Source organism: Ornithorhynchus anatinus, chromosome 13, assembly GCF_004115215.2.
Source record: "Ornithorhynchus anatinus isolate Pmale09 chromosome 13, mOrnAna1.pri.v4, whole genome shotgun sequence".
NCBI lineage: Eukaryota > Metazoa > Chordata > Mammalia > Monotremata > Ornithorhynchidae > Ornithorhynchus > Ornithorhynchus anatinus.
This window is the reverse complement of record NC_041740.1, coordinates 16648900-16667067: the sequence shown is the minus strand read 5'-3', so window position 1 is coordinate 16667067 and position 18168 is coordinate 16648900. Positions and strand designations below refer to the sequence as shown.

Below are 18168 nucleotides of genomic sequence, written 5' to 3'. Positions count from 1 at the left end.
GCTGAAGCTTCGGGGTAATTACCCCTAGCCCACTGAACTCAGGAGGTGCCCCATAGAATCTCAGCAGCTGTGTCACACCTCTCCCCTCCCCACCACCTTTGCCTTTATCCCAATTGTTGCTGAGGGAAAATAGCCCGTAGGGTATTGCCAAGGGGAGTGAATGTTCTGCAGTATTTGTTCCAGTGATCCTATCTCTCTTCTCTAAGGGGCACCAGTCCTGCATCTCAGTGCTGAACTGCAAGGCCTCTGCCTCTTAATTATTGAAGTTTAAGTTGTGCCTCAGTTTCCCTGGGGACATTCTGAAAGACCCCAGCTTCTGAAATAAATTATTCTCCTTAAATTGTTCCCTCTCTCTCTTAGCACCTGTTGTCCAGAACCTGTGATATAACTTTGATCTTGATCTTTGCAGAAGCCCTCCTCCAACTCTCCAACAACCAGACCTGTGGTCCGCTGAATTCAATGACTTTATTAACAAGTGAGTAACAATAGAGGCTTTTCCCTGGTTTTAATTCAGATGTTTCCTTTTTATGACTATCTGGTATCCTGCCAGGCACAACACTGTATAACCACTAAACCTCTCTGTCTTCATCGCTAAAGTGTTTTTAAGTCAAAAAAAATGGGATTTCATTCCTTTTCTAGTACAAACTAGTTGCTTAACCTCATAGAAAGTGCCTCATTATTCAATATTGGATTTGTTATCTGGTTTATTGGTTATATCCAAATGATTAATTTCCTTGCCCTACAAATTGCATTATATACCCACTACTTCTATCTTAATTTCACCTTAACAAGCAGCATGGCCTATTGGATAGAGTATGGGCCTGTGCATCAGGAGGGCCTGGATTCTAATCCTAATTCTACCACTTCTCTGCTATTTGACCTTGAGCAAATCACTTCTCCATGCTTCAGAGATATACCTCATCTCAGGTATTTACCTCATCTGTAAATGGGGATTGAAACTGTAAAATGGAGATTGTGGGAGTTGGGAGGAAGAAAGGGGGAGCCCAGCTTCTCTCCCACCCAGTAGGTCCCAGTGTTTGGGATCAGTTTGTGGGCTCACCCTCCTTGTCAAAAGCTGAATAGTTCAGCAGAACACTTAGTATCTGAACAGCTCAACTAATAATAATAGTAAAATAAAAATTATGGTATTTGATAAGGGCTTACTTTGCCAAGCACTGTTTTAAGCACTGAGATCAATGTAATATAATCAGATCAGACACAGACTCTGTCTCACTTGGTGCTCACAGTCTAAGTAGGAGGGAGAACGGGTATTGAATCCCCATTTTCCAGATGAGGAAACGGGCCAAGAGAAGTGAAGTGACTTGCCCAAGGTGACCCAGTAGGCGGGTGGCAGAGCTGGGCTTAGAATCCAGGTTCTCTGACTCCCAATGTTCATCCAGTGGACTAAGAAATGTGCCTTGCTATATAATACTGACTAGAGAAGCAGTGTGGCTCAGTGAAAAGAGCCCGGGGTTGGGAGTCAGAGGTCATGGGTTTGAATCCCGGCTCTGCCACTTGTCAGCTGTGTGACTGTGGGCAAGTCACTTAACTTCTCTGTGCCTCAGTTATCTCATCTGTAAAATGGGGATTAACTGTGAGCCTCACGTGGGACAACCTGATTACCCTGTATCTACCCCAGCGCTTAGAACAGTACCCTGTACATAGTAAGCGCTTAACAAATACCAACATTATTATTTGCGAGCAGTAATCACACGAGGAAGGTGAGGATTCACTATCTGCACATAGTGAAGGACAGTTACGTAGACTTTGGGACCCTTTTGGGTGACCCTTGATAAGACTTCAATACTCTTTGAGAGCACACTTTCCAGGCAATGTGCATGATAGTTATACGTAATTCTGAAATTGACTGCGTGTTCTTTTCTGCCAGTGCAGGTGCTTGACTAAGGACTTTGAGAAGCGTCCCACAGTGTCTGATCTCTTGCAGCATGAATTTATTAGTCAAGTCGAGGGCAGAGAAACTTTATTACAGAAACAACTCATGGAGTTCATTGATGTTCATCAACAGACGGGAGTCTCAGAGAAGTCCAGGTAAACGTCTCTATTCCTGACCCCCTTAGGCCAAAGACTTTTTTTCTTCAGTTGCTTCTGAAACTTAAAAAAAAGTTCACCTTGACTTGCGTGACGATACAAGATCTAGTGGTGAGCATATTTGATAATTACTGGCTTCAGATTTCAGGAAAGGAAATATGTGGGCATGTTTGAAAGCGGAGGGGAGGAGCAGTAGGAGAATGAGTAGTTGAAGATGGCTGTCAAGACTGTGCAGTCACTCCCTACCAAATGGGCTCTGTGAGATGATTGCTTACCTCACTTATCAGCTGAAGCTGGCCCTGCTTTTGGTATATCTGTACAAGGCTTCTTATTTTTCACTTGGTGGTGTGTGCACTAATTTGGAATTACTAAATGGTGATTTCCTACTGCTTTATGTAAAATGACTGAAAGGGTTTTTTGGCTGAACTGTGCATTTTTCAAGCAACTTCTTCTGAGTAATAGTCTTGCTGTGAAATTCAATAGATGATTAGTATTGATGTGTCTTATTGCATTTTCTGCTATGCTTCAAGGTAAGAGATAATAGATTAGAAAAAAATAATATGAAACCTTAAATACTTTTTTGACAGTATCAATTGCTGGCATCATTTCCCACTAGCTAAGCCACAAACTGAAGTCTATATTAACAATATATGCCACCATTTCCCCTGTGTTTTCAGTAATGTATGGGTGACTTTGGTCCTAAATTCTATTTTTTTTTGTGGTGGTATTTGTTAAGCACTTACTATGTGCCAGGCACTATACTAAGCTACCACATAGGGCTCCCAGTCACAATTTCCATTTTACAGATGAGGTAACTGAGGCAGAGAGTAGTTAAATGACTTACCCAAGGTCACATAGCAGTCAAGTGGCAGACCTGGAATTAGAACACAGGCCCTCTGACTCCCAGGTCAGTGCTGTTTCCAATAGGCCATGCCGCTTCTCTTTAAGCACTTAGTACAGTGCTTTGCACACAGTAAGCACTCATTAAATACCCTTGATTAATTAAGCAAGCCAGTCCAGGAAGGACTGTGCCCTGAGCCTGGGGTGTAACTGAACTTGTATGTGACTTCGTACGTGGACATAATTTTACATTTGACCACTGGGGCAGTGATTAAGGGCAGTTGTGGATATATGAGTCACATATGTGTGGGAAATGTCCCTTTTCCTTTTCTTTCTCACTCTCCCACTTCCCTCCCCTCCTCCCTAGATATTATGTGAGTACCAACCTACCCTGGGGCACTAGCATCGAGTGTCAGACCAGATTCAGGTCCACTCCCATCTTAGTAGACTCAGGCCAGGCCCAGAATATCTGTTTTGGCAAAAATCCCATATGTTGATGTCTGTCAAGAATGGGAATGTTTTGTCTACAGAAATTGAGGGCTTCTAGTTCTCTAACCCTCACCGAACCTTGTGAAGTAAAATGGGATTGCGTGCAAATCATTGTTGTTTACAGCCCTTCTGGGGTACATCAAAAGGGCAGTGAAAATAAAAAGCATGTTTGAAAACCGATTTTTGAGCCTTGCAGAATGTTACCTGTGTTTGATTGTGTGATCTATTCTTTCAGTAGTATTCATTGACATCAACTAGATAGAATAGTGTACTGGAAGAGTAAAAAAAAAACCAAACTGCTCCTGCCCCCAAGGCTCTTATAATAGGGGAAGATATGAAGGCATACATTGTATGCATTGATTAGTATGCTCTCCCTTGTATATATTGTAAACCTCATGTAGCCATTCTATTCCCTTGGTCCTGTAAAGTAGGTAGACGTCAAGGTATCCTGAAATGTAAATTTTTCCTATCTGATGATTATCATGGACAAATAATAATAGGTAAAATTATGGAAATCAGCAACTCTAATTTACAAAGTCTCTGTATGGTCACACATTAACTTCTGAATTTGCCTGTGACTTTTCTGAAAAGAATAACGGCACTTTTTTGAAATCCCGAACATCTTCTCAAAAATAACTTTGAATTTGCCATTCAGACTTTAAGTACTCTCTTACGAGTAAGGGCCAGATTTTTAATCATTCTTGACACCCAGTCTGAGTCCAAAATACTACCTATAGAGTTCTTGACTGCTGCCATCCTTGTGAATATGATGAGAGCTCTGAAAGCTGGTGACTGAATACCCTTCTGAATACTATGTACCAAGCCCTGTATTAAGCACTTGGGTAGATGCAAGATGGTCAGGTTGGACTCAGTCCCTGTCCCACACAGGGATCACAGTCTATCATTAAAGACTTAGAGTAATCTTAAAGAAAACAGGTGTAGCAGAGAAGTCATACACACAATCCCAGTTTTTAACAAGCAACCTAGAACTTAATGCCATCACCCAATTCGGTTTCCCGGACAGTACATTATCCAACGTGCATGGAGAGAAAACTGAATTAAGAAGGCCAGTAGATCCTTTGTTTATGGTGTTTAAGTGCTCACTATGTGCCACTTGGGAATTCACTGAGAATACAGCATTAACATGTACTATCACTTAGCATTCATTCATTCAATCGTATTTATTGAGCGCTTACTATGTGCAGAGCATTGTACTAAGCACTTGTAATGTACAGTTGGGCAACAGATAGAGACAGTCCTTGCCCATCAGCGGGCTCACAGTCTAATGTAATAAGCTGTGTTCAGCTTTCTAATTCTTGTCCTTTGAATGTTCTCAAAGACTTCCTTGAAAGAACTAGTATCTTTTACTGAACACTTAGCTGTTTGACAGCAAATTAAATCATTCAAATAATTATCAAGCAGTCAGTCATATATAATGAGTGCTTACTGTGTGCAGAGCACTGTACTATCCACTTGGGAAAATACCATACATCAGGCTTGGTAGACATGATCCCTTCCCTTAAGGAGTTTACTGTCTACAGGGGAAGATGAGTGTTAAAATAGATTGGGGATAGGTGGAAATAGAGTATAAGAATATTTACAGGGGGATGGGGGAATTATGTAATTGAAGGTATTCCCATAAATAATAAGTAAATATACCTCTCTAGACTGAAAGCTCATTTTGGGCAAGGAACGTGTCTACTAACTCTGTTCATATTATAGCCTCCCAAGTGCTTAGTATAGTTCTTTACAAACAGTAAGTGCTCAATAAGTACAATTGATTTTTTTCCTCCCAGATCACTTATGGTACATTTACCCATTTTCATTCAGTTCCACTTTTTTGTTGTTATTCAGGCTGCCCTTACAAATGTGCTTTCATCCCATAAATTGGGATGTATTTATATATGTTTCTGAAAATGAACATCTAGTGAGAAACAGCACAGAATATATTCCATTTTCCTGAGAGAAACAGAGTGCCTTGACATAAAGTTCTGGATTCACTCGTAGCTGGTCTCAGATGTAATTTTGATTTCAGGCCACGCCGTGCAGAGTGAAAAGAAAAGAAAGGAAGATTGTAGCTGTTGAATTCCACTTATCTAAAGCCCTGAGCAACACACACGAGCAGCAGTATTAAATAAATATCATTTTGCTCTCTCTCTTATTCAAAAAGAAACGATTCTCATTTTGGCTGAACTGCATTTGGAGGTAGGCGATTGCTATCTCTGCGTCAGAGCGCGTTGAGTCAGAACTGACAGATCAGAATTCTTTGTCAGAGCCTCCTCCTCCCATTCACGCCGGGAGGCAGTCCAGTGTAGGGTAGGTCGGACTGATTGACCGCCATGCGGCCAGGTGCAGCCCTCGGGAAATGAGCAGCCGTGCACCCTGAAGGGTGTCGTGTTTCAAATCATACAGATAGATCGTTGCTGTAGTAGAGAGTGCTTCTGAATTGTTAGCTTACAGAAAAATGGCTTCTGTGAAAGAAATCCTTGCATGACTGATTTTGTCAGGGCAGGGAGGATGAGCCCATGTTAAATAAAGACTGTTGGTGGTTTCAAAGCAGAAAGGGCCTCATCTCTGGGGTGGAATCCAAAACATCACACCCCTAGCTTCTGAAACGCAGCCCTGCAAGTGTTTTATTTTCCCTCCCAATTGTCTGAATTCTGTTGTCTATTTTTTTAATGGTATTGGCAAAGCACTTACTATATGTCTCTCACTGTACTAAGCCTTGGGGTAGATACAGAATAATCAGGACCTTTTCACAAGGGTCTCACAATCTCAATTGAAGGGAGGAGGATTCAATCCCCATTTTACAGATAAGGTAACTGAAGCACAGAGAAGTGACTTGCCCAAGGCCACACAGCAGACAAGTGTCAGAGGCAGAGCTGGGTTTAGAACCTGGGTCCTCTGATCCGCAGGCCCGGGTCTTTCCACTTGACCACTATGCTTCCCACCTAGTATTGACTCTCGGCAGGACCGCACCAAGGAGGACCATTTCCTGCTCAGGGTGACTCATGTTAGACTTAGTCATATAGTAGATGTTTTTAGATCCATTGAAATGTGGCTTTTTTTAAGAGGATAAAGGCATGTGGCGTCAAATTGCCCAGAACTGCATTTTAAAACCACTAGGCGCAAACTCAGGTCACCCAATATCGATCTTGGTGGTAAGATCGGAAACGCCTGGTCCCGTCCCTGGTGGCTGTGTTCTACTGAGAAGCCTGAAAAAGCCTAAGGTTATGTGCCACCTTGCAACTGGGAGACCCTACACTCAATCAGATTCTTTCACTGGCAAGCACAGAGTGGAACCCTGGCCCCGAATAGTATCTACTGCTGAGTGACACCCAGAAAGCCCAAGTAGAACCCTAAGCCAAGAAGACTAGCATGAGTTTTGGGAGATTGAGACACAACACTGTGGACAAAACAGAGCTTTAAATTTATATAGTAATTCTGATATTTGTGAAGTGCTTACTATGTGCCAAATAGGCACCTGTTACACACGACCATGAGACCCTCGTGTATCATAGACTTGCCTGGCTTCTCGAGTGGTTTCATCAGTGCCACCCCCAAAGGAAGACAGGATCAGAAATCATGAGGGCTGAAGCACAGACAGCCATCAGCATTAAGCATTAACAATAATAATCATGATGGTGAGAGGTGACAGGATTCTGGACTCACGCCATGTCACGGCCTCGTCGCCAAAATGAATTTCCCTGTTAGTAAATATCTACGTCTATCTCCCCCATTCAAGTGGGAACTCCTGTGGGCAGAAAATGACCTTCAGGCATTTGTAGTCCTTTCCTAAGCGCTTACTCTAATGATGGCATTTGTTAAGCTCTTAGTATGTGCCAAGCACTGTTCTAAGCACTGGGGGTGATACAAGATAATCAGGTTGTCCCACGTGGGGCTTACAGTCTTAATCCCCATTTTACAGATGAGATAACTGAGGAACAGAGAAGTTAAGAGACTTGCCCACAGTCACACAGCTTACAAGTAGTGGAGCCGGGATTAGAACCCATGAACTCTGATTCCCAAGCCCTTGCTCTTTCCACTGAGCTACGCTGCCTCTCATAGTGTAGTCAGTAGTATGTATTGAGTGCCTAGGCTGCAGCAAACTCTGCTAAGTGCTTGGGAGTGGACAAGAGAGTTAGAAGAAGTTAGAAGTTAGAGAAGCAGCTTGACCTAGTGAAAAGAGCCTGTTCCTGAGTCAGTAGACCTGAGTTCTATTCCCGGTTCTGCCACTTGTGTGACTTGGCAAGTCAATTCACTTCCTCTGTGCTTGTGACCTCATTTGTAAAATGAGTCCCCTGTGGAACATAGACTAGGTTCACCCTGATAAAGTGTGGTGCTTGGCACATAGTGAGTAGTTAACAAATTCCATCCTCATCATCAACAAATCCCATCTGCATCCACACCACTGTATGATTTTTCCATTCTCCCTCATCCTTCCTTGATGTTACCCATACTGGAGGGGAGAGTTCTGGAAACCTGAAAGTTAGGCCCCCTCAGTGATTGCACTCTAAAGAGACAGAAGAAAAATAAAACAACTCTCTCTCCATTTGCTTTTGAAGTCCCGTCAGAGTCTAATTACTTGTATACTTAACTAGGGGATTTCATTTTTACTGTCAATCTATCATTGGCATTTATTGAGTTGTTGCTGTTATGCAGAGCACTTTACTAAGCATTTGGAAGAGTGTGATATTATAGACTTGGTAGATATGATCCCTGCTCACAAGGATTACAGGAACATTTTTTCTAAATTGAAAGTAAGTGTAGCCATTTCAGTTTTAATAATGCAGCTGCCCCATAAGCATGAAAATTTGACAGCAAAGTTATTTTTTTCTTCAGAGTTTGTGGTCTGAAATAGAAATGAAACAAAGCCATACAACTGTCCCTGAGGGTGTGTGTGGCCTTTGACAGCAAAGCAAGAAAATATTTTCTATTCTGCAAGCTGTCTCCTGGAATTTATAGTAAATGGAAACTGTAATCTGCTTTTGGTGGTACATGTAGTTTTGAAGAGGAGGACAAAGTCAAATTTTAGGAGGTTTATGGTTTCCTTTTCATGTGTTCTATATAAATTAAACATCCATTAAAAATGGCAAATATAGAAAACAATTTCAAATTGCTCCAAAGCCAACATCTTTTTTTCAACAGTCCAATTGTTCCTTTTATAAGCAGGATAAAATAAATCCATTGACATTTACAGGATGCGGCTGTTCGGTGAAATCCATCCACTGCACCAGAAATAGAAACGTGACTTGACATTGTCAGTTTATTTTGAAATCTTGAAATGAAATTTGCATTTTTGTCATATCAAGTCTTTTCCACCTTCATAGTTGGCATCTGCTATGAATTAGACCTTTCCAATACCCACCTTTGCCTTATCCTCACTGAGCAAATGCCTGAATAGTATCCAGAAGACCCTGGGTTTTCCCTACCTCTCTCCTGCTGTAGACCTCAGATGCCAAACATATTCCTAAAACATCAATAAATATGAGAAGAGAGCTCTCTTTCACTTTAGAAGGTGAAGCCACTGACAGTATTATAAAGGGTGTCATCCTTTTCCTTACTGATGCTTTTCGGTTGCCTATTGCTATTTGCAAAGCCTCCATTCAAGGAGGGCAACTCCTCTCTTATTTGATCCATGCCAGACTGCTCTGACGGCTGTTATTTTTCCCCTCACAGTCTGCTGCTCTACCCGTGTCTGAGACTGACCTTCCTTTTATCTCTAAAATGTCTCTGCCTTTCTGTTTGCTCCTGCCCCATTTCAGGGCTCCATTCAGATGCTCTTTGGGTATCCTGCTAGTCCTCAATCCTCTCTCAGGGACCTTCCAATAATGTTGAGCTGCTGGGACCATTGCCTCACACAGAGTAGTAGTAAGTGATATTTTCGGAGCTTTCATTTGATGCGATGCACTGGGCTCAGAGTAGGGCATACGTATTCCTCCAGGCAGACTGTATTCCTCACGTTCACCTCCCCGGCAACTCGTAAGTCTCACTATCTCTGCTCCCATCCTCCCAAACCCATCCTCCTCTAGACACTGAGCACGTCGTGGGCAGGGAATGTACTCTCCCAAGTGCTTAGTATAGTGCTCTGCACACAGTAAGCACTCAACAAATATGATTGAATATATTGATGAGTGAATGAATTCACACGCCATGTGGTCATCAACAGTATTGAACACCTGTGTGGAAAGCACTACACTTTGGTGCTTAAGAACATTCACCAAGAATGACAGAGTTGATGGAACTTACAACTGAATGCTTAATATAGATACCCCAGCACTCACCATCTGCCCGAATGCATCTGACCTTCAGTCTTTACATTGGCTTTAGGCCTCAGCCCTTTCTGCAGTAAACACTTTAGTCATGTTTCCTTCCAGAACCAAAGCACAGAGTTCTGGTTTTCCTTTAAAACTTGGTTTGTCGAACACACTGAAGATTCATAGTCTGTTTCATTTTTTCAGAAGATTGATAACGTTTTGAATTGTATTTACTCCTACAGAAGTCGGAAAAAAGTATTTCTCTTCCTTCCCCACCTTTTCTCCCCAGTTCAAAGACTGACAAAGTCAAAATGAATTCATGAATGGCATCTTTGTGTCCAAAAAATAAATAACAAAATGAGTCATATACAAAGTTTTATTCACAATCCTCAATCCTTTTAGGTGTGTCTGTGCTTTCTGTTGTTGACAATGGAGATGCAATCTTAGGTTCAGGACAATTGCTTTATTTTTCCTGTTTTGTAGACATGAGCGTATTCACACAAAGAAAATTAATGTCACCAAGTTCCCTGTTACAAACCTGAAGGAGGTAGATGACTTAGCCACCATGGAAGTTATGGATGAGGTAAGAAATTCTGTAGAAAATTTCTTTACGTGGGAGACATCGGTATTTAAGATTACTGTAACAATCACAGTTTAGAGTCTTTCGGCAATATCATTTATTTCTCAGCTTCTTAGTAATTTGCAGCAGCAGCAGAATCCAGTATCCAGAGCCTGCTTGATGCAATATGAGCTCTGTCACATACACTATAAGCTCCCTACTACCGCGGTGCCCCCAACCCAAAAACAAATGTTGCTCAGCTCTGGGTTTTAGCTTTGCTCTGGGGCAACGGGGATGGTAGCAATAGAAAGTCAGGTTCAGCCTGGTACAACCTGCAGAGTCAGTCAGTCAATCAGTCGTATTTATTGAGTGCTTACTGTATGCAGAGCACTGTGTTAAGTACTTGGGACAGTACACTTTAATAATAGACACATTCCCTGCCCACAACCAGCTTGTTGGGGCACTACAAAGCTGATGGAAGACGATCTGTTGAGGCCCCAGAGATTTCTAGAATAATCTAACAAGGCAACACATCCCCTCCCACTCAGGTACACCAGGCATAGAATGTGCATCCGAGAGTGGCAGGGAATGTGTCTGTTTATTGTTGTATTGTAGTCTCCCAGGTGCTTAGTACAGAGTTACAGTGTAGTGAGGTAGATGAGATCGTGGTACAGTGAGCAGGTTGACATTAGAAGAGTGAAGTGTACAGACTGAGTTGTGGCAGGAAATCAGCGAGGTAAGATAGAAGAGGGTGGGCTTATTGGGTGCTTTAAAGCCAATGGTATGGAGTTTCTGTTTGAAGCGGAGGTGGATGGGCCACTACTGGAGGTTCTTGAGGAGTGACAAATTGCCCTTTTCATTCACTGCAGAATTTAGTGGCGGAACAGCTGCAGAAATGCTACGCTCGAGATCAGATCTACATCTATGTTGGAGATATCCTTATTGCTATCAACCCCTTTCAGAATTTGGACCTGTACTCCTCCCAGGTGTGAAGAACAGTTTGCATTCACTTATGAACTCAGACATTTAGGGGAAGGATGACTATAAAAGTTTGAATGACTATTTCTGAGGGATATTTTACTGCCTGTTCAAGAGAAAATATAACCATCCACAATGGCACGGCTTAACGTTATGTAAGCCACTTACTTTCTTCATCAGGGAGAGAGGGGAAGGAAAGAGAAGATACCAGGTCCAGTATTAAGGTCTTCTAAATGCTGTTTATGTCCTTTTTTGCCTTTTTCAGCGTAGTGTGTTGGCAGGACTTAGACTTATGCCCCGTCCGTGTTTATTCCTCTTTGATCTCATATTCAGGCTTCTAAATTCACACCTGAAAATATTTTGCTTGTATTACCTCCATATCATTGGTGGTAATAGCAGTATTGATTGTGTTGCTATTATAATCATTTATTCCTTCACTTATTTGTTAGGCACCTCCTTTATGCCAATCCTTGCTCTAAGTGCTTGGGTAGATATATTATAAGCAATTAAGACATGTCTTAATAAAGCAAGAGCAGGATAGTTGCATAAATACATAGTTTATACTGGTTATGCTCATTAAATGACCGCAGTATCTATTGGGTTAAGGTGAAAGGCTTATATAAAATGTAATAAGTTGAAATTAATAGCCAAGAGCAATCCTGGGACTATGGGTTTTAGCACCCTCATTTAGCACTTATATTTTAGTTAGGCGAGGTCTTCGATGGTACAGTACTATAGGCAGAGTATATGACAATTGGGAAATTGGGAGATTGCATACATGAGTCAACTGCCCTAAAGCATGAAACAGTTCTCCCTACTGTTCCCCCCACAAGGACCTCTGAACAACTAGCCCTCCACCCTTCCCTCCTTATAGAGATGGCATTGGCCACCCCTCACCCAGGGATAGCTTGGATTCCAGAAAATATTGATGGCCAAACTCAGAATTCTTTTCTCTAGTCTCATATTTTTTTATCTGATCCAGCACCCTCCAGTTTCTTCAGGTAACTTGGAAAGAAACCCATCTGGCTCAGCGTAAGCTAGCCATAGAAGCAAATTGCAGATTTCCAGAGTAGCAACAAAGTATTGAGCTGAGAAGCAGAGCTTTTCTGGGATTGGGGAGGTGATAGAGAAGACTGGAACCGCAGATACAGTCTCATTATGGGCAGGGAATGTGTCTGCTAATTCTGTTGTATTGTATTCTCCCAAGCGCTTAGTGCAGTGCTCCGTGCATAGCAAGTGCTCAATAAGTACCATTGATTGATTGATCCAGACGAGACATGAAGGTGAGCCACAGAGGTGACGGCGGCAGCATTTAGTTCTCTGCATTTAAACATGAGTTAAGAAGGAGACATTTTTCATTTCAAAGGGTCATTTTGTAGGCCAGAATATAAATGAATATTTCAAGTGAAGCAGCATGGAAAGAGCACAGGCCTGGGAATCAGAGGAATTTGGTTCTAATTCCGGCTCTGCCAATTCCGTGCTCTGTGACCTTGGGCAAGTCACGTAATTTAGCTGGGCCTCAGTTCCCTCTACTCTAAAATGGAGATTAAATACCTGTTCTCCTTCCTACTTGGACTGTGAGGCCCATGTAGGACAGGGATTGTGTGTGAACTAATTAACTGTACCTAACCCAATGCTTAGAACAGTGATTGACAAGTAGTAAGAGTTTAACAAATACCATAAAAAATGTGGCTTATTTAATGGCAAACCTAGAAAAGATGCATGGGTCTGCTGCTTTTAATTGCCAAGATTACAGTGAGTAAAGGAATATAAATACTGTGCAACTGAATTAATCTTGTTCTTTACTAATTTTAAAGGTCTGGACTTCATTGAATATGCCTCTGGATGAGGGAAAAGATGACATGTTTATCTTTCTCTGAGGTTTTTAAGTTTTGAGTTTAGGTTTAAAAATTAACGCTGACTGTAGAACTAATGTGGGGTAGACAGAAGACATGTTGTTTACCCGGAAGAGCCCAGGTAGCAAGTGTGTTCCTTTTCAGCATACTAAACAATACATTGGGGCGAAGAGGACTGACAATCCTCCACACATCTTTGCCATTGCTGATTTGGGATATGAATCCATGGTCACTTACAGTTCAGATCAGGTAACTATACTCACCAGGGTCACCACTGGGGCTCAGGGATGGGGCTAGCATGGATGCAGTGGGCAAGTAGACTTCTGTCTTTTTCTTCTTTTCTTGTGAAGTGCATTGTCATTTCTGGAGAAAGTGGTTCCGGGAAGACCGAAAGTGCCCATCTCCTTGTCCAACAGTTGACTGTCCTGGGAAAGGTAAAAGTTTTTTTCCGGGGCCACAAGTGGCTCTCATGTTCTGTATTTTCTCTACTGGTCCCCTGTCGAAGCTGCCCTAGGATTCAGGGAGTGCCAGCAGCAAGGAGATGCTGTATTTCATTCTGTATAGGTTACTTTAGTGCCCACTGTGAGGGCTAAGAGACCAAAGGAAGCCATGAAGAGGGTAAGACAGCCCCTAGGGCAGGGTCACTTATGACACTGTCTCTCCCCTTGAAACTGAAGAGGACTCCTGAAGGTGATCATCTATCACCACAGTCCCCCCTGCGGCTACTCGCCTTGGTTTCCCCTGGTTTCTGAGAGAGGAGCCCAGGTCAGTAATCAGAGTTTGGGAGGAGGCCAGACCATTCTTGAGACCCAGCTCAGACTGTCAGGATTCACTGACCACAAAAGTAAACATTAATTTGGTGAGAGCACTAACTGAGACATTTAAAAACTCTTGTCTATTTTGGCTCTCTCTCCCCACCACCCCATCTCTTTCTCTGTCTTTCCTTGTCTCCTCCCCACCCCTCTCCAGGCTAATAACCGAACCCTGCAAGAGAAGATTTTGCAAGTGAACAAGCTAGTGGAAGCTTTCGGTAATGCCAGCACCATTATAAATGATAATTCCAGCCGATTTGGAAAATATTTGGAAATGAAATTCACCTCTGCTGGGGTCGTAATAGGAGCCCAGATTTCAGAGTACCTCCTTGAAAAATCAAGAGTGGTCCACCAAGCAATGTAAGTGTAGAAAAAAGGGTGCTCAGTGTACAAGAATTGCTAAGTATTGCTAAGTATTGCTAAGTATTGCTAAGGATATATATGTTGTAGTATAAATAGCATTCTATCAATCAATCGAATGCATTAAGCCCATAATATGTGCAGAGAGCTGTGTTAAGTATTGTAAAAAAAATTTGTGTTGTCCTCCCTATTAGAATGTGGCCTCTCTGTGGGCAGCGAACATTATAAAGAGCACTTCACCAAGTGGATACTCAGCAAATGCTGCTATTCATTCATTCATTCAATCAATCGTATTTATTGGGTGCATACTGTGTGCAGAGCACTGTACTAAGCGCTTGGAAAGTACAGTTCGGCAACAAGTAGAGACAATCCCTACCCAACAACGGGCTCACAGTCTAGAACTACTAATAATAATAATAATGTTGGTCCTTGTTAAGCACTTACTATATGCCAAGCACTGTTCTAGGTGCTGGGGTAGACACAAGGTAATCAGGTTGTCCCACGTAGGGCTCACAGCCTTCATCCCCATCTCACATATGAGGTAACTGAGGCACAGAGAAGTGAACTGAGTAGCCCAAGGTCACACAACTGACAAGCGGCGGAGGAGGGATTAGAACCCATGACCTCTGACTCCCAAGCCCGGGCTCTTTCCTCTGAACCACGCTTTACTACAATTTAATGTTAAGCCCTTTTTAATGACATTGTCTTCTCTCTTTCAATAAAGTATTTTCCAAATCTCCTACAGTATAAAATGTAGAAATACACTCAAAGAACATAATCTTCCAACAGACGCCATTCATTCAATCTGGGGAGAAAAATAAGTGTGCTTTTTCACCTCCCACAATTCTGTTACAGTGGATTTGAAAGTCAGAGAGATATAACTAGAAGTGAAGAATTTTGAACTGCATAGTTACTTTACAATATATATGGGGTCAGGTTAATGTGAGAAATAATTATAGTCTATGGACAAAGAATTGTGCTGGAAGTCCAAAAAAATCTGTATTCTCTTCCCAGCCCGTGACTTGTGTGGCCCTGGACAAATCAATTATTCTCTCAGTGCTTGTTTTGTCATCTGCAAAGTGGCAGCAGAGGAATTTTTGGGTGGGGTAACCAAATTCCTTCACTGGACCTAAGACAAATTGCCATTACAGCGCAACCACCTTTTCCCCATGAAAATTTCCCATACAGTACTACCTACAAACCTATTTATGACCAAAATGATCACACCATAGTTCTGAATTTCTGCCGTAGCACTATAGTCTGACAGATACTGCTGGGGTAGCCACCTTAGTAGTCAGTGAAGCCCTTGCCACCCATGTTATCCAACTATTTGCAGAATTCCTGGTGAAATAATCCACTGCCCTGGTACCGTAGGTGGCTCTGCCATCAGAAACCTTCACTGCTGATGGTAGAGTCCTTGCAGGCATTCCTTTACTTCTGGCTCTTTCACCCCCAATTCCATGGAGAGGTGTAGATCAGATATTAAAGGGGGGGGGGGGGGGGGCTCCCATCTCTTCTGCAAAAGAAATCCTTCTCTGTCCCCAACATGTCACTGACATGAAAAAAACAATGGAAAATGACCAAAAATGTTTCTGACCGTTGTTTCTGCTAAAACGTATTTCGACAAACAAATCCCTCATGCTGCGTACTTATTTCTTCTTTGCATGTTTAAGCAAAACAGCTTTCTTTCAAAAGTGATATGTGGTTGTGCAAATATGAATAAGCAAACATAACCTAAATCCATGAGTGAGCAGTGGCCAAAGGAATAGGCTTTTGCTCAGTCCCTTTTATTAAATTATCCCGATGGTTTGATGAATCATTGACCTGTCTGACTCATGATCTCACGGTTATATTTTTTGTCATTTCAGCGGAGAGAAAAATTTTCATATTTTTTATTACATCTACGCTGGTTTGGCGGAAAAGAAAAAACTGGCCCATTATAAGTTGCCAGAAAGCAAGCCTCCCAGGTAACCCAGTTAATTTATCTTTATTTGGTGGATTTTATTGAGTTTTGCTGTAACTTTCGTATTTAACCCTTTGTTCCTAAATTCTTGCAGATACCTACAAAATGAGCATCTCAGAATGGTGCAGGACTTAATGAATAGCAGTTTCTACCGGTCCCAGTTTGAGTTGATTGAGCAGTGCTTCAAAGTAATAGGTTTCACAATGGATGTGAGTGTTGATATCATCTGGGATTTTCATTTTTTAAAAAATATTCATTCATTCATTCATTCAATAGTATTTATTGAGCGCTTACTATGTGCAGAGCACTGTACTAAGCGCTTGGGATGAACAAGTCGGCAACAGATAGAGACAGTCCCTGCCGTTTGACAGGCTTACAGTCTAATCGGGGGAGACGGACAGACGAGAACAATGGCAATAAACATATGGTGCTCTGCACATCTCGTAAAAACAATGGCAACTAAATAGAATCAAGGTGCTGTACAATTCATTAACAATATAAATATTGTTAATTAAATATTGTATATTGTTAATATTAATATTAACAATAATTAATATTGTTAATATTGTTGATATAATATTAACAATAATTAATATTGTTAATTATTAACAATATAATTAAAATATGGTATTTAAGTGCTTATTGTATGTCAGGCACTGCATTAAGCACTGGGATAGATACAAGAAAATCAGGCTAGACACAGTCCACATCCCACATAGGGCTCACAGTCTTAATCCCCATTTTAATAATAATAATAATAATGGTATTTTGTTAAGTGCTTCCTATGTGCCAAGCACTGTTCTAAGTGCTGGAGTGAATACAAGGTAATCATGTTGTCCCACATGAGGCTCACAGTCTTAATCCCTATTTTACAGATGAGGTAAGTGAGGCACAGGGAAGTTAAGTGATTTGCCCAAAGTCACACAGCTGATAAGTGGTGGAGCCGGGATTAGAACCCACAACCTCTGACTTCCAAGCCCATGCTCTTGCCACTAAGCCATGCTGCTTAATTTTACAGTTAGGATAATTGAGGCAAAGAGAAGTTGTGACTTGCCCAAGGTCACACAGCAGACAAGTGGCAGAGCTGCAACTAGAACCCAGGTCCTCTGATTCCCAGGCTCCTGCTCTTTCCATTAAGCCATGCTGCTTCTGTCCATCTGCTCAATCAATAGAGCAGATTGAGCAGATTGGGAGACCAACACAAAGGAAATTATATAGTGGGAAGGTGGAAATGAATATTACTAAGTGCTTAAATCAGTCAGTGATGTTTATGGAATGCTTACTGTGTGCAGAGCATATGAATTGAACTGTACAGAAGCGTTAAAAATGATTATAAGTACATAAGTATGAAGATGGGTAGTTGAGAGGATATGATAGAATACCGTATTCCAAAATTTAATTGCTGAAAGCCTCCTGCAGCAGGCAGGATTTCAGAAGGATTCTAGGGACGAAAAGAGTTGTGGTTTAAAAGCATTTAAAGTGGGAGGGAGTTCCAGGCAAGAGGAAGAAAATGAGCAAGATTGAAGGGGAGAGGGATGAGTAGGTTGGCTTGAGAAAAACCAAGTGTGCGAGAGGAGTATGCGTAAGTAACAAGAGAGCTGATGGAGTTCCTTCGAAGTCACGGATAAGAACTTCTTTGTGATGCAGAAAGGAAAGGATGACCATTGAAGGTTTTTGTGTCCTGGAAAGATATGTGCAGATTTTCAAAAAAGCAAGCACTCCTCTGCCTCTAACCATTGGACTCCCCACCCCTTACCACAGTGTGGTGTGAATCGGTCTTTGGGGGTAGGCTTCTGGGTGAGGATTAATTGAAATCATGAGGCCTCTTTTCTCTGAAAAGTCAAAGGCTGAGAAGAGGCATAATTGAAGTGTACAAAACATGAGTTTTTGTTCACCAAGTTCCCTCAACACCAGGAAAAGGCAGCAGGAAAAGCTTGGGGCTGGTAAATTGAAACCAAGACAAATGAAGCAGTACTTCATCCAGATGCAGAAGCATGTTATCTTT

General features: G+C 41.8%; 1 protein-coding gene across 5 annotated transcripts in view; it reads left to right on the top strand.

Annotated features, from left to right (window-relative positions):
• Positions 1 to 18168, top strand: part of MYO3A (myosin IIIA) — a 100435-nt gene that overhangs the window by 30168 nt on the left and 52099 nt on the right. For 4 of the 5 annotated variants that reach the window (XM_039913992.1, XM_039913991.1, XM_029077229.2 and 1 more), the window contains 9 exons: positions 410 to 475; positions 1894 to 2049; positions 10119 to 10218; positions 11064 to 11180; positions 13173 to 13277; positions 13379 to 13462; positions 13998 to 14200; positions 16069 to 16167; positions 16258 to 16372. In XM_039913992.1, the coding sequence (XP_039769926.1) occupies positions 410 to 475; positions 1894 to 2049; positions 10119 to 10218; positions 11064 to 11180; positions 13173 to 13277; positions 13379 to 13462; positions 13998 to 14200; positions 16069 to 16167; positions 16258 to 16372 (1045 nt within the window). Of the gene's footprint in view, positions 1 to 409; positions 476 to 1893; positions 2050 to 5413; positions 5527 to 10118; positions 10219 to 11063; positions 11181 to 13172; positions 13278 to 13378; positions 13463 to 13997; positions 14201 to 16068; positions 16168 to 16257; positions 16373 to 18168 lie in introns of those variants that run through there. The other variant, XM_029077230.2, reaches the window with a different exon arrangement.